At 48.0% G+C, this 18494-nt stretch overlaps 1 protein-coding gene across 4 annotated transcripts; it reads right to left on the bottom strand.

Moving 5' to 3' along the window:
• Positions 1 to 3219: 3219 nt before the first annotated feature.
• LOC136663786 (hydroxyacylglutathione hydrolase-like protein) lies at positions 3220 to 17244 on the bottom strand. 4 transcript variants are annotated; one of them, XM_066640715.1, is made up of 10 exons: positions 17155 to 17244; positions 15399 to 15531; positions 14764 to 14894; positions 14101 to 14165; positions 12329 to 12446; positions 11175 to 11283; positions 6471 to 6574; positions 5219 to 5320; positions 4115 to 4194; positions 3220 to 3977 (listed from the first exon to the last, which is right to left on the bottom strand). In XM_066640715.1, exons 3-10 carry the CDS (start codon positions 14866 to 14868, stop codon positions 3812 to 3814), a joined length of 849 nt encoding a protein of 282 aa, XP_066496812.1. In that variant the 5' UTR covers positions 14869 to 14894; positions 15399 to 15531; positions 17155 to 17244; the 3' UTR covers positions 3220 to 3811. The 4 variants fall into 4 exon arrangements, with proteins under 4 accessions (XP_066496812.1, XP_066496814.1, XP_066496813.1 ...); XM_066640717.1 differs by having other exon boundaries at positions 6498 to 6574; XM_066640716.1 differs by lacking the exon at positions 17155 to 17244 and adding an exon at positions 16760 to 16909.
• Between the last annotated feature and the right edge of the window lie 1250 nt (positions 17245 to 18494).

Genomic DNA, 18494 nt, shown 5'->3' with positions numbered 1-18494 from the left:
TTGAACGGGGGATGCTGGGATTGAGCACATGACATCTTGATGCCATGAGTGGTTTTTTTTTCTTTTTTTCTGTGTTATATTCTTTCAATTTTTTTCCAAGTTACTAGTCCATTTGTATTTTTATTTGAGACTACTTATTGCAATATCTGGTGTTAGGTGGATGGTAGTTTTGTATATTTTTGTCCTTTTATTTTTTTAATTTAGATATACATACAGATACAGAGATATATATTCTGTATTAGTTTCTGTATATAAATTTTTTCTGTATCAATTGGAGAGTTACCGTAGATACTTGCCTATAAGGTGAAAAATTTCTTCCCAGAAAAGCAGCCTGAATCATTGCCCCTTCTTATCTCCGGGGCAGGTAAGCAGCGAGGGTGGGGTGAGTCCAGCCAGCCAGCCAGCCAATCGCTATTGTGGGAGGGAGGAGGGAGGGAGAGAGCGAGCAAGCAAGTGATCTTCTGCGGAGAGGAGGCTGTGCAGGTGGGGCTGCTGCTGAGCGTTCCAGCTGCCTGCGGGTGCGCTCCATGTGCTCCTTCAGGCTGTTGCCCAGCTGCAGGAGCTCCATGCGCTGGGCTGGGCTGCGCAGGGCAGGGCAGGGGCATCCGGCACCGCAGCCATCAGCAGCTCCCCCCTCGCTCAGCACCAGCGCCCACGGAGGCACCTCTGGAGTGGCACCCAAGACAGAGCAGGACGCAGGAGACATGAGCTGTGTGTGGGAGGGGGGCGTCTGATCGAGGGAGAAGCAGTCATTTGAAACAGCTGAGTCCATCTCCTCTTTCTTTCTTGTTCCCCCTTCCCCCCCCCCGCGCTCCTACTGTATATAAACTTCAAGCACTCCCTTGGAAAGCCCAACTTGCTAACCCCCTTCCCATCTCCCCACAGATGAAGCTGGACAGGATGGGGACAGGGGGAGAATGATCTTTTTAAAGAGAGAGAGAGAGGCAGCCTGCAGAAGGCTGTACCTGTTTCTCAAGCCATTGAAAGGGTTAAATCCATCTCCTCTTTCCTTCTTGTTTTTGCCCCTCCCCCCTTATTGAATCCCCTGTCCCCATAATCATTCACCACTGATGAAGTTGTGCTGGGGGGGAGAGGAAGAGTTAACTTTTATAAAAGGAAAAGTTTAGAGCACTTAAAACAGTTAAGGCTACAATCCTAGCCTCACTTTCAAGGGAGTAAGCCCCACTGGCTATTAAGGGACTTGCTTCTGAATAGACATGCCTAAGATTGGGCTCCCAGTCTATTCCCTCTTCTTGTTTTCCTCTCCACCTCCCTTACTGTATACAGTCACACTTCAGTCTCTCCCTTGTAAAGCTTTTTGCAAACCTCCTTGCTAACCTCATTTCCCCTTATTCTCACCAATGAAAAGTCCCTGCATTTGTGCATGTGGGGGGAGCATCTGAGAAAAAAGCAATCTCCCTGTGTGTGTGTTCTTTTCACTGGGAGAGTCCTGGAGACCTTGCAAAGATGCAAAACACAGGAAAAGCAGTGAGTAGAATTTAGAGTAGAATTACTCTGCAGCAACAGGTATTTGAGCCAGAGATCTTAGCTGCATGCTGGCAGGAGCTATGAAGCACTTGCAACTGCTGCTTACGTGTAAGCTTTGAGGAGAGCATGCTTGCTTCTGCAGGATCCCCAGGCAATCAGGCATTTATGCAGCAAAGTTTAGCTGCCTCTGAGATCCCATTGCAGTGTTCTGTGCCCATGCAGGAGCCACTGAAACCCTCCTGGGGGAGAAGTAAGGGATTAATTGCCATCCCTGAGGTCCCCACCCCCTACTTGGGGTTGTGTTTGAATAATCTTATTGGCTTGCTCAATTGTACTTCACACTTTGGTTTTTTACAAGTTGTGTTCTTGCAGCCTTGCTAGTTGTTTGTTTGTTATTTTAAATTAAATTCTTGTAAATGTGTTCCTAGAGGCTTTTGATGCTAATTAACCTCTGGGGGGGAGGGAATAATCTTATACTTGAGAAATTATCTTTGAGTATTTTCTTGATCCTTACTAGTAATACATTAAATTTTGAAAGGGTCAGGAGAGAGAATAATTTCTTTAGGTGGAATAGGTGCTTTGATGGCTGCTAATTCTTGCCTTATTTCCAGTGGTCTTCCTTCACCTCACCCTCTGTCGATAGTCAAAAGTGGAGATAAAATGTGAGGTCAGAGCATGCTAAATTTTATAGCAAGAGATTGATCGTGTATTAATGCTTCTTAATAATATATTTGAATTAATTTTATTTCATTGAATATGAAATATTCAATTTCATATATTATTTAATTTTTATTTCATTGTATGGGATGTGCCAAAAATTTATGGGCCCTGGGTACCAAATGACCTTTGCATGCTTTAAAAAACCCAGGGAGTGTTTGTTGAATTCCCCCCCCCCCCCAGATGATGCAGGCTCTCCTGCTCCAGCAAGCCTTCTCAAGCAAGCCTTGGGAAGCCTTGGAGAGACAGGTACGGGTGAGCAGAGAGCCAGACTACACGTCCCAGAATGCTCTGGGGTAGAGGAGCTTCCATGATGGTGGCCAGAGAGGGCTGCAGGAATGGCAGCAGCGAAGAGGAGGAGGAGAACCTGCAGCGCTGTTGGGAAGCCGCCAGAGACACAGAGGACGAGGTTTCCCAAGCAAGCTTCCAACTGTGAAAGAAACAGGACAGCTGGCATCAGGAGGGCTGAGTACGGAGCGGAGCGGAGGGGATTGAGAACAGCTGCCTTAGTTTCCTTCCATCCTTAGGAAGTGTCAGGCTGTAGTGAATTTGTGTAACTCTATGGCATTTAGCACAACGCATTTTTTGTTAATCGTGCCAAGTCACAGAACGGAACTAATGCGGATAAATAGGCTCCACCTCTATATCATCTGAGAAACCACACAGTGGAGAAGCTGTTTACATATCAGGAGTGTGGAAAGTGCTTCAGTTCCAAATGCAGCCTTATGATCCATCAGAGAACCCACAGAGTGGACAAATATACATGCCAGGAGTGTGGAAAGAGCTTCAGAAGTCATCAGCAAACCTACATCTCATCCAAGAAGGCACATGAGGGAGAAACCCTTTGGTTGTCTCGACTGTGAAAAGAGTTTTGTTTCAAGCCACAATTGTACAGTCCATCCGAGAACCCACACGGGAGATACCTTACACATCTTAGGACTGGGGGAAGAGTTTCTTTTACAAAGACAACCACATAACAGATCAGATAATCCATTGTTATTTTTAAAAGGCCATTTATTAATGTGACAAAAAGTAATGGCTGTTAAAACAAGTTCACAGTGTCAGTTCTATAGTCCTATTCCTCTCCCCTCCCCCACAAAAAACCCACACCCTTTTTACATGCATAGGTTTAACTGTTAACGTCCAGTTATGCATAGAAGCCAAAGTTAACTGCAAAATTCAGCAGTGCATTTTAAAGTGTGCAGTTAGAAATGGAAAATATTGACCCCACCCTGGAATGGGGTGCTAGAGTAGGGGCACCTGCAGGAGTTGTGTCATGCTGGATCATCTCCTCCAAATGCAGTCTTGTATTTACCATCTGGTATGGAAGGAGACTGGCTACGTGGGTGGGATGAGGCCACCTGGACTTCCTGCTAGTGGCTAGGACAGACGTATTCCAGCCTGACTCGCCCGGTACAAAAATTGCAAAGGGAGTAATGGTTCCTTCTGCAACCTTACAAAGTGCTGTTTCCTCTGAGGGCTCTTGGAGATGCAGTTCAGCCAAGTCCTCTATTTGTCCCATTTCTATGTTCAAAGTTCTGAAGTGGCATAAAAGGGACAAAAAGCAGTTTCTTGCTGTCCACCCAATAGTTGTGCCACGAGGAGTTCACTTTTTCGCTAGCAATGGGTCAAAGAGCCCCCACTCGAAGGCTAGCATGGCCTGTGGGTTCAGCCTCTCTTTGGGCTTCCGGAAACTATTTCTGGCCTTGCAGAGAGCAGCAAAGACCTCCACGGGGTCAGCCTTGCCAGTGAACTTCTGGACAGCTTCCTCCCTGCGTCGGCAAATGAATTCCATTCAGTACACAATGAAACACAGCAAAAAGAGAGAGGCTGCAGGCACACAGGACACAAAGCAATGGGCTTGATTCCTCCCACTTTGTATTTCTCCCATAAACCAACCCACACTCACGAGACTCGAAGGAAAGGGTTGTAGAGGAACTCTTCTGCCAGCGTGGAAGGCACCGTGGGGAGATCTTCCTCCTCTCGCTGCTGCAAAGGAACCAGAGGCACTGTTCTTGGAGGGCACACTTTTTGAAGCACAACCCGAGGGGTTAGTGAAGCCATTTGAAGAAGCTGCACCTCTTGCTCCCTAACCTCCCCTGCTTCCAGCAAGCCGGAAGTTTATAAAGGGTTTCACATGCCAGCCTTGACACGTTGGCATCATGAGCAAAAGAGTTGAGCAGTCCCCTATATGGGACACCCCCTGCCTCTTTAAGTATTCTGGGACAAGACGTACTCAGTGAAGTTGCTAAATTGAAACTACACAAGCTGAAAGCTGAACCCGTGGCTACCACCTGTGAATAAGCCTCGTTCTGTTAGAAAAGCTTCACTGTCTCACTTCCTGTTTTGGACCAAGCTGAAGTGCCAACTGGGCCCTGGGGAGGGAAGCATCCCTAATCCCTCCAAGCTCTGCAAAGCCATGCCTAGAACTGGTGACAACAGAGAAGCCAAGCTGGTGGGGGTCAGTAGCATGTTTCCAGGGTCTCTGGCCAGTACTCCTGAGACACCACAGCGGGAGTGTGACATGGGTGAATTGCCATTGTTCCAGTGAACAAGGCACACCCATAACCCCTTCCCCACCAATATTTGGAGCCTGCAATACACAAATATCTCTTCTTTGCTACCAGTCTTTTCTACAGCAGGTTTGGGCCTTTCCCCTTTACAGAAGGGTAACTGAGGCTTAGGCAGACTTAGCCAGAGTCAGGTCATGGTGAGGCAGTACTGGGCTGGCTGGAACCACAAATCTGACACATGCCTCCCCCAGGGCCATGTGACCATCTGAAGCTCACTTGGGATGGGCAGCAGTCACTGGCCCTTTAGGGACTCAGGCAGACCCCTTATGAGATCTTTTACAGGGACTCAAACACGTACTTTCTGCAGGCCAAGTCCCACTGAGTGAAGGGCTTTCTCCAGGGCTATGAGCCAAGATTCCAGCCTGTTGGAGGGTTCACAGCAACACCGGCCTCACCCCTACACAGGCAGCCTGCTTCAGAATGGCAGCTGGCTGACTTACTTTGGCCCAAGCGAGTTTGTCCTTCACAATGCTGCTCTCTGGCTCCACTTGCAGGGCGAATTTCAAGTTCCGGGCGGTGTACTCATGCCCGCAGAACACTTTCTGAAAGGCAAACGCTACTCTCAGGTGACAGCAGACGTGGACGGTGGTGAGCACAGCTGTTCTGACTCTTCTGAGCAGCAAGGAAAAGGGGAGCAGCAAGGTGGAAGGGTCAACTATGCCGCGATACACTGTGTGCTGCTATGAGTGGCAGGGTCATAGCCACTTTGGGGACAGATGTCCCTGGTCTCTGGGCATCCTCATGACTTACAGTTTAGCTGTTGCTAACCGAGATCTCATTTTTGGACCACTTCAGCTGCTCTGTGAGTGGGGTGGACGGTTTTACAATAAAAATTCAGGTTTTCAGTTTTAGCCAGGATTTAAATTTTAGCCAGGTAACCTTCCAAACCCAGGGGTTCTCAACATTTTAGCATCAGGACCCACTTTTTGAAACAACACCCTGTTGAAATAAACACCTCGCTTCATGAGTCCCCCGTCCCAAAGATTTCACTTTCCCAACTGTTCAAGCTTCTGTTTTTATCCAGGGTCAGCAGATCAGGACCATTCTGGTGACCTTGCATTCCCTTTCGCCTGGCCTTTGGTAAGAGCTGAGGCATATTTGCCTACTTGCAAGTAAACACACATGTGTGCCTCAGTTTTGCTTTCCATAGGACTCAATACATTTTCCTTGCCAGCTATCATCTTATTAGTTTTGCAACCCACCCAAACATCAGGTCACAGCCACTGGTGGATCCGGACCCACAGTTTGGGAACTGCTGGGCTAAATTGTGAAACCTGCTCAGGTTTGCTTCTAAAACACAGCTGGGGGGAGCTGAACCAGCCCAGTTGGACAGATCTCTCTTGGTAGAAAGGTGGGGAACAGCTAGCTTAGGAGGCAGTAAGCTACAAGGAGAAGAGAAATATATCAATTCTCCTTTGGTGCCTCCTTGATGTGGTGCCCCCCCCATTCTCACCCTCATCAACATCTATTTCCTTCATGGTGCCTTGACCTCAGCGCCTCAGTTCTCCCTCCCAACCAAAATGAAGCAGAAATACAGCATGCATTTCAACCCTCATCTCTCACTCTCCTTTCCTTCTCGTCCCCCACCCCAAACTGTGAAATCTAGACTGCAGGCTCCTGGGGGCAGGGGCCCTTTCTTCTTTGCCAATAGTACTCTGTAAAAGGGAAAATGTACACAGAAGACAGACTAACAGCATCCATCGGCAGCGTGCCCAGCACCTCGGTCAGACTCTTGTACATCTGCTCAGCTGTGCCTTCCAATATTTTCCCGCAGCCCCCGATAAATAAGGCATCACCTGGGGTAGAGAACAGGAAGTCAAACAATTTGAGCCCACCACCTTCAATTTGTGGCCGAGGTGTCCCCACCAGCCACCTGTCTAAGCTTCTGTCCAATTGATTCTCACCCTAAAGATCTCCCCTGCGATCAGGCTTTGTGGCTCATACACAAGCCACAGAGATTGAATGGGCCACATGGTTTACACCAGTGGTGTCAACTGAGATGTGGCACTGCCATGAGAAGCAGCTATGTAATCTGGGCAACCCAGTGGGAGACAGAGAAGTGGCTTCTTTGTTGCTAAGCTCTGTGAGCCTCCGACAACTCCCACTGCTGAATGGATCGTAGATTAACATACGTTCTAACCTAAACAAGTCTGCGTCCTTGTGCTTTATTCACATCTTGTCCACTGAAACAAAGCACCTGCAACTACAGTGGTTTAAATTCATTCCCCGATAGCACTTCTCCCCACTCTGCAGCAATATGGCCCTATGCAGGTATCATTATTTATTTATTATTAACTTTATTTTTACCCCGCCTTTCTCTCCACAGGGACCCAAGGCAGCTTACAACAAAGGTTAAAAGCATAAATTAAAAATAATTTTAAAACAAGATAAAACATATATAAAACAGGTACTTGTCAACTGGTCAAATCACTTCATTCCAAAACATGGTGTATGAAGCAGTGGCATCACTAGAGTTTGCGTCACCCAGTGCAGGATGTCAGGCATCACCCCCCCATGTAGTGGGCGGGGCAACACCCCAGGTGGTGGGCGTGGCGATGTACCATCACTCCGCCCCCACTGGTTTTTTGGCTGTACCTTTTGATAGAACAAAGAAAGAACACATTCTGCATGAAATTACGCATTGATTGATATGCTGGTATTATTCCTCCAAACTGATTTTGGTCACTAGTGGTGTCACACAACCCCCACCCAGGGTGTCAACTTACTAACACCTTACTGCAGCAGTTCTCAATCTTTTAGCACTGGGACCCACTTTTTAGAATGACAATCTGTCCAAAACCCACCAGAAGTGATGGAAGTGACATCATCAGGCAAATTAAAATAAATAAGTATAAATAATTAAAGTAAAACAAATTAAATAAGCAGAAGCCAGCCCTGGTCCACCAAGTGAATTTCCTCTATAGCCTGCCTGCAATAACACCCCCCCTCCAAAACCAGTAACGTTTTCAGCCCTATCCAGTGCCCAGTTCAGTTTACGAACTTCTTGTGGTACATATATGCACAGGCACTGGGCTTAGCCTTAGTAACATGGCAACCGGCAGGCAGGCAAACCTGCTGCCCCCCCCCCCACTCAGGTAAACCAGAGTGGGCCAGTTACAAAGGCTGAGGCCCAGTGCAAGTAAACAAGATGAGCTAGCCTTGAAGATGTTATGAAGAAGCGCTTCCTATCTATGTTGTGGTTAGCTAGAAAGCCAGCTAGTTACAGCCAGTGTAAATCTCAGCAACCTTCAGTAAGTTCCCCTATTGCCTCATGTGTTTTGAGACTCAATAAAAAAGGCTTGTTGAGAGCTTTTTCCAGTTCCAGCTCTCCCCCCCCCCCCCGCCACCTACATTTTCAAACCTGTCTGTCGTCTTATTATTTTGCTTTTGCGCCTGCACTATCCAGCAGCTGGGCTTTTTAAGTCCTGCTGCTCCCAGAGTCATTGCAACACTTCTGTTTAAACCAGATCATTGTCAAGATCCACCTGGCTTTGCCAAAAAAGTTCACCTTATCAGCTGAAACCTCTGTTTTGATCCTTTTTAGTGGGGGGAGGGGGGGGGAGGTTGCCTTATGGAGGATTTGTTGAACTCGAATTCCATCAGATCAGGACCATTCTGGTGGCTTCACATTCCCCTTTGCCTGGCCTGACCACCAGCCAAGGCACGTTTGCTTACTTGCAAGTAAACCCGACTGTGAGGTTTAGTTTCACTTTCCATAGGGCTCAATACATTCGTCTGCTTGGAGGGAGGGACTTCCTTCTCAGGCGTTTTGGGGGGCTGCATTCATTGGATCAGGACCATTCTGGTGTCATTGGATTACTCTCAGCCTGCCCTTTCCAACGGACTAAGGCATGTTTGCCTACACGCAAGTAAACATGTGATACAGCTCACTTTCACTTTCTATAGGGATCCATGCATTTTTTGTTCTCCAGTTTTTTGGCCATAACTTTTGATAGGAAGGGGATATTTCACTCTGGTTTTTTGCACTGCATTCCGCTCGACATTCCACATCCAACGGTATATAATATGATGGGGTTACTCCTAACCACCACGATTTTAGCATGTCACCCCAAGTGCGTGTCACCCCCCATGTGTGTCACCAGGTGCAGCCTGCACCCCCTCGCCCCCTAGCTACGCCACTGGTATGAAGAGACAAGGACAGTGATTGGTGCTGCCCCCAATCACACAAGGGAATCACCGAGACAGGCAAACCTCTCATGAGTCTGCAAGGATCTCTTTCACAAAAAAACAAAATTCATTGCACTTTTCTTAAGGAAAAGTATTTCTTGATACTGGGAGTTCAAGAGTTCCAGAACTCCCCTTTCCCCAGCCTGAACAACAAAACTATCACCCTGAAAAAGCTAAACAAAAAACACAATTTCCAAATAAATGGGTTTTTAAGGTTAGAGTAGTGTTCACTAAACTACGGCCCGCGGGCTGCATCTGGTGCAAAGCTGAAGCCCTCCCCACTATTAGCTGTACTTACCATTCGGGTGCAATGCTCACATTTTCCATATAACGACACTAAGCAGTCATGTCTGCCTGGAAATGCAGGCGCAAAGCCTGCTGGGGCAGTGGGCCACAGATGTGACTACCTAGAGTGTCATGTTGCAGCAATTGGGTGGGCTTCTATAGAGCGGCACACTGGAATGGTAAGAGCTGGTCCGAACAGAGATAGCTTTTTCTATCCATACCAGTCGCGAGTTTGGCAACTGCTGGGTTAAAGGAACAACCCAAAGGAACAACCCACTAGCATGAAGCTAAATCCTTTATTTTTCAAAAAAAAAAAAAAAAACCCACCCAGGACTGAGCAAAAGCTCCTGACTCCTGAAGCAGCATGTCAAATGCTGCCCTCCTTATCTGATGGTGTGGCAACCTCTGCTCCTCCCACTCCCATATTCTAGCTCAGCACTCTCTTCCATTCCACATTTCCTCTTCTTCTCTGTTCCCTTTTCCTTTGCCAATCCAGGAAGCGGAAAGAGAAGGTGGCGTAGCGGAGGCAACTAGGTGAGCAGGAATGTGATTCCTACCTCCCTACCAGTCCGCTGCCTTAGGTGACCAGTTGGCTTCATGGATGGGTTGGCCCTGCCTCCACCCCACTGGCATTTTTAATATTTTAAGAACCTCAGAACAAAATCAGAAATATTTTCTGAGGCTTTAGAAAATGTTTAAGCTCAGACTTTGCACAAGGAAGCCTTAAGAAACCATCTAAACCACTTCCACTATGAGTTTATTAAGCAAGTATTAAGCCTTTTTTATCTCATGGCACACTGACAAGGTGCCAAGGTACACCATCAAGTTCTTGACAGCTAATAAGACACGCCATCCTGGTGTGTGTGACATTTCTGGTATGTGTGACATTTCTGGTGACAGCTGGTGGGGGGCTCACATCCCTTAACGGCCCTACTAATAAACAACCAAACTCCTGCAAACTGGTTGAAAATTGCTGCTCTATTGCCTGTACCCTTCAAGTGTGATTTTGTAGCCTCATAAAGATTCCCTCCCAGCTCCTTTGCAAGTTTATTTGGCAGCTCAAATTGTCAATGCAAATTGCAAAAGGATCCGGAAGAGAGTCTTCTGAGACAAAAACCTCCCTTTCAGATACCTTTGCACTGCAGTTGCATGGAGTTCCCAAACTGAACTGCCAAGAGACAGAGATGTGGTCCTTGGGGGGGTCGAAAATTCCAGATTGACTCAAGGGATTAAGGCAACCAGCTTCAACTGCCTAGGAGCTGCATTCCTCAAAACACAGTGTTATCTAGGGCTAGATACTTTTAAAGAATTAAAAGAGCTTGGATATGCAAACTCTAGAATTCCATAAGTTTTTTTTTTTCCTCCTAAAAGCTTAAAAACCATTTATGAATTATTTTTAGAACCTCAACAAAAACTGGAGGGTGTTTTTGTTTCTTGGATACAGTTGTGTCCGTGGTACAAGTGAATTAGCAATTTGCAAATTAAAAGAAACTATTTAGTGTGTGTCTTTATTTTTCAGTGTTGTCAGATTTAAGGCTGGTTAACTTTTCCTAGCAGGGAAAAATTCACAGATTTAAAGATTTCATTTCTCTTTGAACTTCCTTTTTTCCATTTCTCTAAAAACTCTGGTTCAAAAAGTTCCCCTGCATCCACACTGAGGAAATACCAGTTACTATATCCATCCAATGACACATTGTGCATGTGTGAACCAGCCCTTTATGGCACTGCCATATATCTGAGCCAGTACGTATGTTCCCTTTGTGCCGCCATATCTGTGGTGGCCTATTCACACATGCAAGTCATCTAAGTGGTGAGCATGCATATGTGTTGTGCCCTTCTTCTGAGCCAGAGATCCTCAGAGATCAATGAAGACCCTCCCCGGGACTGTGGACCTCACTGGGTTTCAAGTAAGATCAGGAAGACCTGTGAAGGCTGCCGGAGCATCTGGTGAGTTATCTTCCCACACGAAGTAGCAGACGTGGTCCATAGTGTGGCCAGGAGTGAGGAGACATCGCACATTAATACTGCCAAACTGCCAGAGGAAAGAAAAACAAGGATGTCTCTGAGTAGAAGCAAAGTCTTATGAGAGCTGCTAATCACCCACCTACTCACCCTGCTTTAAGAGAACATGGCACTTCTTCATTCTACGTTCTCCCTGACACTTCATCAGTAGGTAACAGGGACTGAAATAAGATTTCTGGAATGCTCCCAAGGAACCAAGCAGACAAGACAACTCTCTCAGCAGAGTGAAGAAAGACCCAATCTCTATTCCAGATGCACCTGGGCTGCTGTGCTTCCTCAGTGATGGGGGAAAGGCCATCTGCACGTGCTCAGGTGTGCTCCTTTTTAGGAAAAAACTCAAAATGGGTTCTGGAGATTGGCTTGGTTTACATGACAGCCCAAATCTTCTAATTAGATGAGATAGGAAAGGAAGCTAACAGCCCAATCCTAAACTGTGCTGGCACAGCCAGGCTGCATGGCCTACGTGGCATCCAATGCAGCTCAAGAGGCGGTTGGAGGTCTCCTCAGGGTAAGGAGATATATTTCTTCTTACCCCATGTTGAGCCTAGTCACCCCTGGGCTTCTTGGATTTGCACCAGCTATTTAGCTGGTGCAAATCTGGGAAGCCCCATGTAGGGCTGCCCAGCCTGGAAAGGGGGTTAGGATACAGTGGAGGAAGCCTCTGTTGATCCCACCCCCTGCTGGGCCTGATTCTGCCCCCATTCTGCCCGGAAATGCCCCTTTTCTGCCTACAAAATACCCTTTCCCACCCCCAGGTTGCTCACTGCAATCTTACCTGTGCCGGGATGCAGTGCAACAAAGGCGCAATAAAGGGCACTCAAGGTGGCTTACAATAAAACCATATTGCGCCAAGTTTGTTTTAGGTACGTCCTGGGGATGTGGATCCAGATGTGATACGTTTTCAAAGCAAGGCGCAGCACCCTCAATTCCAAAAAGTAGGAGTGCCCCAGATACTCTACAGATTCCCAGGGGGCAGAGCGGGAAAAGGAAAACGCTGCAGACAAAAGAGAGTCCAATGCCTCTCACTTCTAACCCTTCCCCTTTTGTTCTCTTACTTTTAATTCTTCATTGTGAGTCACAGGGTGGGTAAGAGCTCCGACCCGCTTGTCCCCGCCGTACACCTCCAGACCAGGGAACAGCCGTGCCAGTTCCTCGTTGCCTCGAGCATGGTCCCTGCAGAGGCAGAATTGGGGAGGTTTAGTCATAACAGCCTGTACAGACTGACCCTTCTGCAGACAGTGATCGAAGGTGGAGTGAAACCACGCTGAAAACAAGAGTCAAAATGAAAGTGCCCTCAATGTAAAAACAACAAAAGAGAACACAATAAGCTACAGACTTATCCCGCAGAAGGCTCTAAAGAGGGAGTGCTCTGGAAGGCTCACCTTCCTTTGTCTTGTGACTGGAAATATCTAGAGCAGTGGTTCCCAATATTTTTTTCACTTGCACACCCCTTGGCAGCACATTTTCATAAACTGTTCCCCTCATATTAACCCCACAAGATATTCTAATACAGGCCTGCTTTTCTCCACCACTATTCAATTCTTTTTCAAGCACCCCTAAAGGTCCTAGTAAGTACCCCTGGGGGCATACGTACCCCAGGTTGCAAACCTCTAGTCTAGATCATGGTGGTCCAACACGTAGCCAGTGGACCCCATGCAGCCCGCCCCAGGTCCTTTCTGGCAGCCCCCAAAAGCACGGACACAACCCCCCACTGCTTCCTCCCATTTCAGCGACTTTTCAGTTTCCCTATCATGCTGTTCCTGCTTCTCCAGCAGTGTGGCAGGGAAAAACCCTGCTGCACCCACCTCTGCCTCCTCCACTTGCATCCTGAGGCTGCCAAATGACTTCGGCAGCTCAGAATGTGACATCATCATGTCACTGTCAATTACTTCTGGGTCAGCCAAAGGTCATGCAGCCCCTGAATGCCCAAAGTTGGATCTCCTTGGTCTAGAGCAAGGGTGCCCAAAGTTTTTGGCAGGACGGCCACATCATCTCTCTGACACTGTGTCGGGGGCCAAGGAAAAAAAGAATTAGTTTACATTTAAAATTTGAATAAATTTACATAAGTTCACATAAATGAATATATTAAAGATGAACTTATATGAATGAATGAAGGTCTTGCAATAGCTCAAAGCCTATAAAAGGCCTGGAACAAAGCAAGACCAGCCTTTCCTTCACTGCCACTGCTGCATCACAGACGTGAAACATCAAGCAGTGGAGGAAGCCCTCATCCCACAGCTCACAGGAGAGGTCAAACAGTCACCCTCATGCTGAGAACAACTGCATCAGGCCAGTGTGGGCTCCAACAAATTTCTGGAGGGCCAGAGGCTCATTGGAGACAGGGGGCTCTATGAGGGCCACACTGGGAGTCCTCGAGGGCCGGAAGTGCCCCAGGGCCGGGGTTTGGGCACCCCTGGTCTAGAGAAGTGATTTTCAACCTTATTCATCTCATGTCACACTGACAAGGCACTAAAATTGTTATGGCACACCATCAGTTTTTTTTACCATTGACAAGGCACACCATACTGCTGGTATGGGGCTCTAATTCCTCAACTGCCCTATTAATAAATAGGACTTTGGGACCCTACCCAAAGTCCCACAGCACACCTGTGGACCATCTGTGGCACACCAGTGTGCCATGACACAGTGGTTGAAAGTAGCTGGTCTAGAGACATGGTACAAAGTGCTAATCAGAACTATCCCTGCACAGAAATCCTTTTTTATTCTCCCCCCCAGCCCCTCTTCCTTTCCTTGAACTTCTGGTAGGGGAAAGAGATCTTCTGTTCCCAGACAATTTTAATAAGAAAAGACGGTCTCATCTGCTCACCAGTGGTGATGAGTCGTCAGGATAGCTTTGAGAGTGGCACCTTCTTTTTGAATAATTTCTAGCAACTGAAAAGGGACAAAGAAACAACATCTGAGTGTCTGCAAAGAAGCAATCCTATGCACACTTACCTGGAAGTAAGCACCGTTAAACGTAGGGCCTGATCCTATGCTGGGTCAGCGCCTGCAGCCGCTCTACTGCCCCAGTAACCACCATAGTAAAAGTGCTGTAAAGCACTCCTGTGCTGGTGATAAGTCCGCTGGGCCGGTCCTGAGGCACGTGCCAGGAAGATGACACTGGAGTGGCTTCAGTGTTAAGTCCTCCTGTCAGCTGGTGGTGAGGCTTTTTGGGGCAGGGAGGGGGCAGAACTGGGTGGGGGGAGGGTGGGCTGGAGGGATCATTAGGTCTGGGAGGGGGCAGGAACGGTGGCAGCATTGCTGCTCCTCTGGGTGCTCAGGCAGCTTAGAAGTGGGCTGTTAATTGGTCTGAGTAGACATGCAAAGCAGTGCACAATAAGGGGGTAACCAGACCCAGTGCAGGAGTTCTTGGATTACTTCCATGATGAGCCCAACTCAACACTTAAAACATTTGCAACTTTGACCCAGATCACCTGGCCCAAAATTGCATCATTGCTAATTTTCTGGAAGGCCATTCTGAGCCCATTACCCTCTTGGAAACAGCAGCGTCCACCGCCACGGCCTGCTGAGTGCTCTCTTCAATGATCAGGTACATGTAGTTGTCTTCCAAGATGGAAATCACTTTCACCTTCATGCTTCAAGGACTCAAAGGTCAGCAGACTGGGAGAAGGAACACCAAATTAATTACGGACATCAAGTGCCTGTTCTACTTGTCGTGCTTTGTGTGCTCTTCTGGTCACAGTGGGTGGCATTAATACCCTTACTTAGAACATCTCTCTCAAACAGGTCGTAAATGCTCTCTCTCTTTTACTGTTTCTTCGCTGTTTCTCTCTGAACATACTAAGGACCCTCTTGGATCGGACAAAGGACCCATCTAGTCCAAGAGGGTCCTTAGTATGAGGCTCCTGTATCTCACAGTGGCCCACTACATGCCTCTCAGAGCACACAAGACAACAAGATCCCTGTATCCTTGCAGAGAGAAGCTACCATTGAAAGCCAGAAGTTGTGTACTGTCATCATGAATCCCCAAAAATAGCATAATAACCCAAATCCCCAAAAATAGCATAATAGAATGCTAAGGTTGGATATATACATATATATAAAACTAATTTTTTTTCTTGAAGATCAAAGATATGTTATCAATGTAAAATACTGAGTACATACTAGGAATTCCTAGATGACATGGTCAACCCAAGTCCCTGCTATGATCACTTCCTCGACCATCTTCTTGTTGGTAAGGATTAAATCCAGGATAGCTGACTCTGTTGTTCCTTCTTCCACCTTCCAAATAATGAAACTGTCCACAAGACAAGTAAAGAATTTATTGGCTCTTCCACTCTTAGCTGAGTTAGATTAGTGTTCAGGTTCCCCAATTTCCATGCAGGTGTAAACGTTATTGACATCTAATGCAACTCCCCCTTTGGAGCCATTCCAGGCTCCCCTTCAGAACATTCCCCTCCAGAACATTCCCCTCTGTTTTCCTCCTCTCCTCTGGTCTAGAATGGTTCCAAAGGGAAGGGTCACTTGCATGCTGCAGTCAGGCTCCCTGCAAAACTTACTGCTTTGTATCCCCTCTAGCTATGCCACTAGTGTCAGCTGGAGGTACTTTAGGGAGCCTTCCTGCCACTATAGTTTGAACCTGGGGCTATTTCGGAGGAAGGTCACGGAGCTGTTCAACCCCCCCCCCCAACTCAGGTGACTAGGAATAATGTATGTACATTAGTGTTTCTCAATCTGTGGGTGTGGGTCGCAAGCCAATTACAGATGGGTCCCCATTTATTTCAATATTTTGTTTTGAATATATTAGATTTGCTGCTGCCATGGTATGTGATTGCACTTGGGAAAATGTTACAGATCTGTATTTTTAACAGGCTGTTATGTATATGCTTTTAACAATGATCAGAGGGGTTTACTCCTGGGTAGGTTTGGATAGGATTACAGTCTCTGTTTTGTTCAAAATTTTTCTGCTTGATGATGTCAGTTCCAGCCATGACATCACTTCCAGATTAATGACATCACTTCTGGTGGGTCCCAATAATAATAATAATAATACAGGTATCTATATACCGCCTTTCTTGGTCATCAGATTTCTTCTCAGACTTTAATTCAAGGCGGTTTACATAGGCAGGCAATACTAAATCCCAATAGGGATTTTTACAGTTGAAGAAGGTTCTGTCTTTCAAGAACCACAACATTTCAGATGGATCTTTTTATGATCTGGTATCACATTCTGGCCTCCATTTTCCTCCCACGAAGGCTGACAGCGGCCAAAGAGCTGGTGGAATAACTCAGCATAACTTGGCCAACCAACTGTCATTCTAAAAAGTGGGTCCCGGTGCTCAAAAGTTTGAGAACCACTGATGTACATCACGTGGAAAAGTCACCATCAAGCACAATTCCACCCTCCACCATTCCTAGGGCCCCCCATTAACCCTTTACAACAAGAGGAGCTGTGCCCCTGACCCCCCCAGAAAAACCCCACCGCAGGGTAGGGAGGCGAAGCCAAAGTGGCGACGGGGACGCACCGCACTGCCGTGGTCTAGCAGGACAAGCGGCTGGCCCTGGCCACAAACCGCCGTAGCCGAAGCACCAGCGCGATCCTGGGCCAGGAAGCTGCACCAGCCGCTGACTCAGAGCCCAAGCCTAGGCATGCCTACTCGGAAGTAAGCCCCATTATGGTCAAGGGGGCTTACTCCCAGGAAAGTGTGGACTGCAGCCTTAGCAGGCAAGCCGCGCCCTGGAGGGAGAGCCTCTCCAGCTGATGCAGGGAGGGGCGGCTCCAAGTCTCCAGCCCTCCCCTCCAGAGCCCCGGACGCCCCCGGCAGGCAGCCCCTCTCCTCCTCCTGCCCAGATCGCCCTCTTCCCGGAGCCTCCCCCGCTGTAGCGAGCGCATCTCGCGTCCCCCCCCCCCGGCCGCTACCTTCCTCGGACGACGCCACAGCCGGCCGCCCAGCCTCTCCAAGCTGCCCAGCCCGTGCGCAACGGCCGTCAGCCAGCACCGCCCTTCCGGGCGCAGAGCCAGCCCCGCGGCCTCTCCAAGCGCGCTTGCCTCCCTCCCAAGGACCGCCCATCTGCCAGTCCAGGCAGGGCGCAGAGGGGTGCTGGGGGCGACGCCCCTTTTCCCCAAAGCCCCAGGAGCGGAGGCGGGGAGGGGCGCTGCAGCCTGGCTCCAGGTCCTGCTGGTGGAAAGCGCAGTGTTTTAACGACCAAGCATGCATTGAATTGGCTAGCATTCTCAACCAGTGGTACTCCTGTCATTGGTGGCACTTAGGTAGCAGGGACCTGGCAGTGAAACCAGCAGCAGTAGCAACAAGCAGCAGTAGGAGTCTTGGCTCAGTGGCAGAGCTGCAACCTGCGCTGTTTGCATGCTCAAAAAAGCCCCCCAGTCATAAGAACATAAGAACAGCCCCACTGGATCAGGCCATAGGCCCATCTAGTCCAGCTTCCTGTATCTCACAGCGGCCCACCAAATGCCCCAGGGAGCACACCAGATAACAAGAGACCTCATCTTGGTGCCCTCCCTTGCATCTGGCATTCTGACATAACCCATTTCTAAAATCAGGAGGTCGCGCATACACATCATGGCTTGTACCCTGTAATGGATTTTTTCCTCCAGAAACTTGTCCAATCCCCTTTTAAAGGCATCCAGGCCAGTCACCATCACCACATCCTGTGGCAAGGAGTTCCACACACCAACCACACGCTGAGTAAAGAAATATTTTCTTTTGTCTGTTCTCACTCTCCCAACACTCAATTTGAGTGGATGTCCTCTGGTTCTGGTGTTATGTGAGACTGTAAAGAGCATCTCTCTATCCACTCTGTCCATCCCCTGCATAATTTTGTATGTCTCAATCATGTCCCCCCTCAGGCGTCTCTTTTCTAGGCTGAAGAGGCCCAAACGCCGTAGCCTTTCCTCATAAGGAAGGTGCCCCAGCCCCGTAATCAGCTTAGTCGCTCTCTTTTGCACCTTTTCCATTTCCACTATGTCTTTTTGGAGATGCGGCGACCAGAACTGGACACAATACTCCAGGTGCGGCCTTACCATCGATTTGTACAGCGGCATTATAATATTAGCCGTTTTGTTCTCAATACCCTTCCTAATGATCCCAAGCATAGAATTGGCCTTCTTAACTGCTGCCGCGCATTGGGTCGACACTTTCATCGACCTGTCCACCACCACCCCAAGATCTCAAATGGCATTTAGAGCTTCAGTGAAGCTGACAGTACAAAAAAAGACTTATGCCCAATTTGGTGTGAAAA

Source organism: Tiliqua scincoides, chromosome 13 (genome assembly GCF_035046505.1).
Source record: "Tiliqua scincoides isolate rTilSci1 chromosome 13, rTilSci1.hap2, whole genome shotgun sequence".
Classification (NCBI taxonomy): Eukaryota; Metazoa; Chordata; class Lepidosauria; order Squamata; family Scincidae; genus Tiliqua; species Tiliqua scincoides.
This window is presented reverse-complemented; position numbering and strand designations above follow the sequence as displayed.

Bases quoted from the DNA above. Each gene is read 5' to 3' on its own strand.
- LOC136663786 (XM_066640715.1), bottom strand. From the start codon at position 14,868: ATGAAGGTGAAAGTGATTTCCATCTTGGAAGACAACTACATGTACCTG. The intron at 4,195-5,218 runs GTAAGTCAGCCA...GTTCCTTTGCAG, and splicing joins ACAAACTCGCTTGGGCCAAA to CAGCGAGAGGAGGAAGATCT. The intron at 3,978-4,114 runs GTGAGTGTGGGT...TTGCCGACGCAG, and splicing joins AACCCTTTCCTTCGAGTCTC to GGAGGAAGCTGTCCAGAAGT.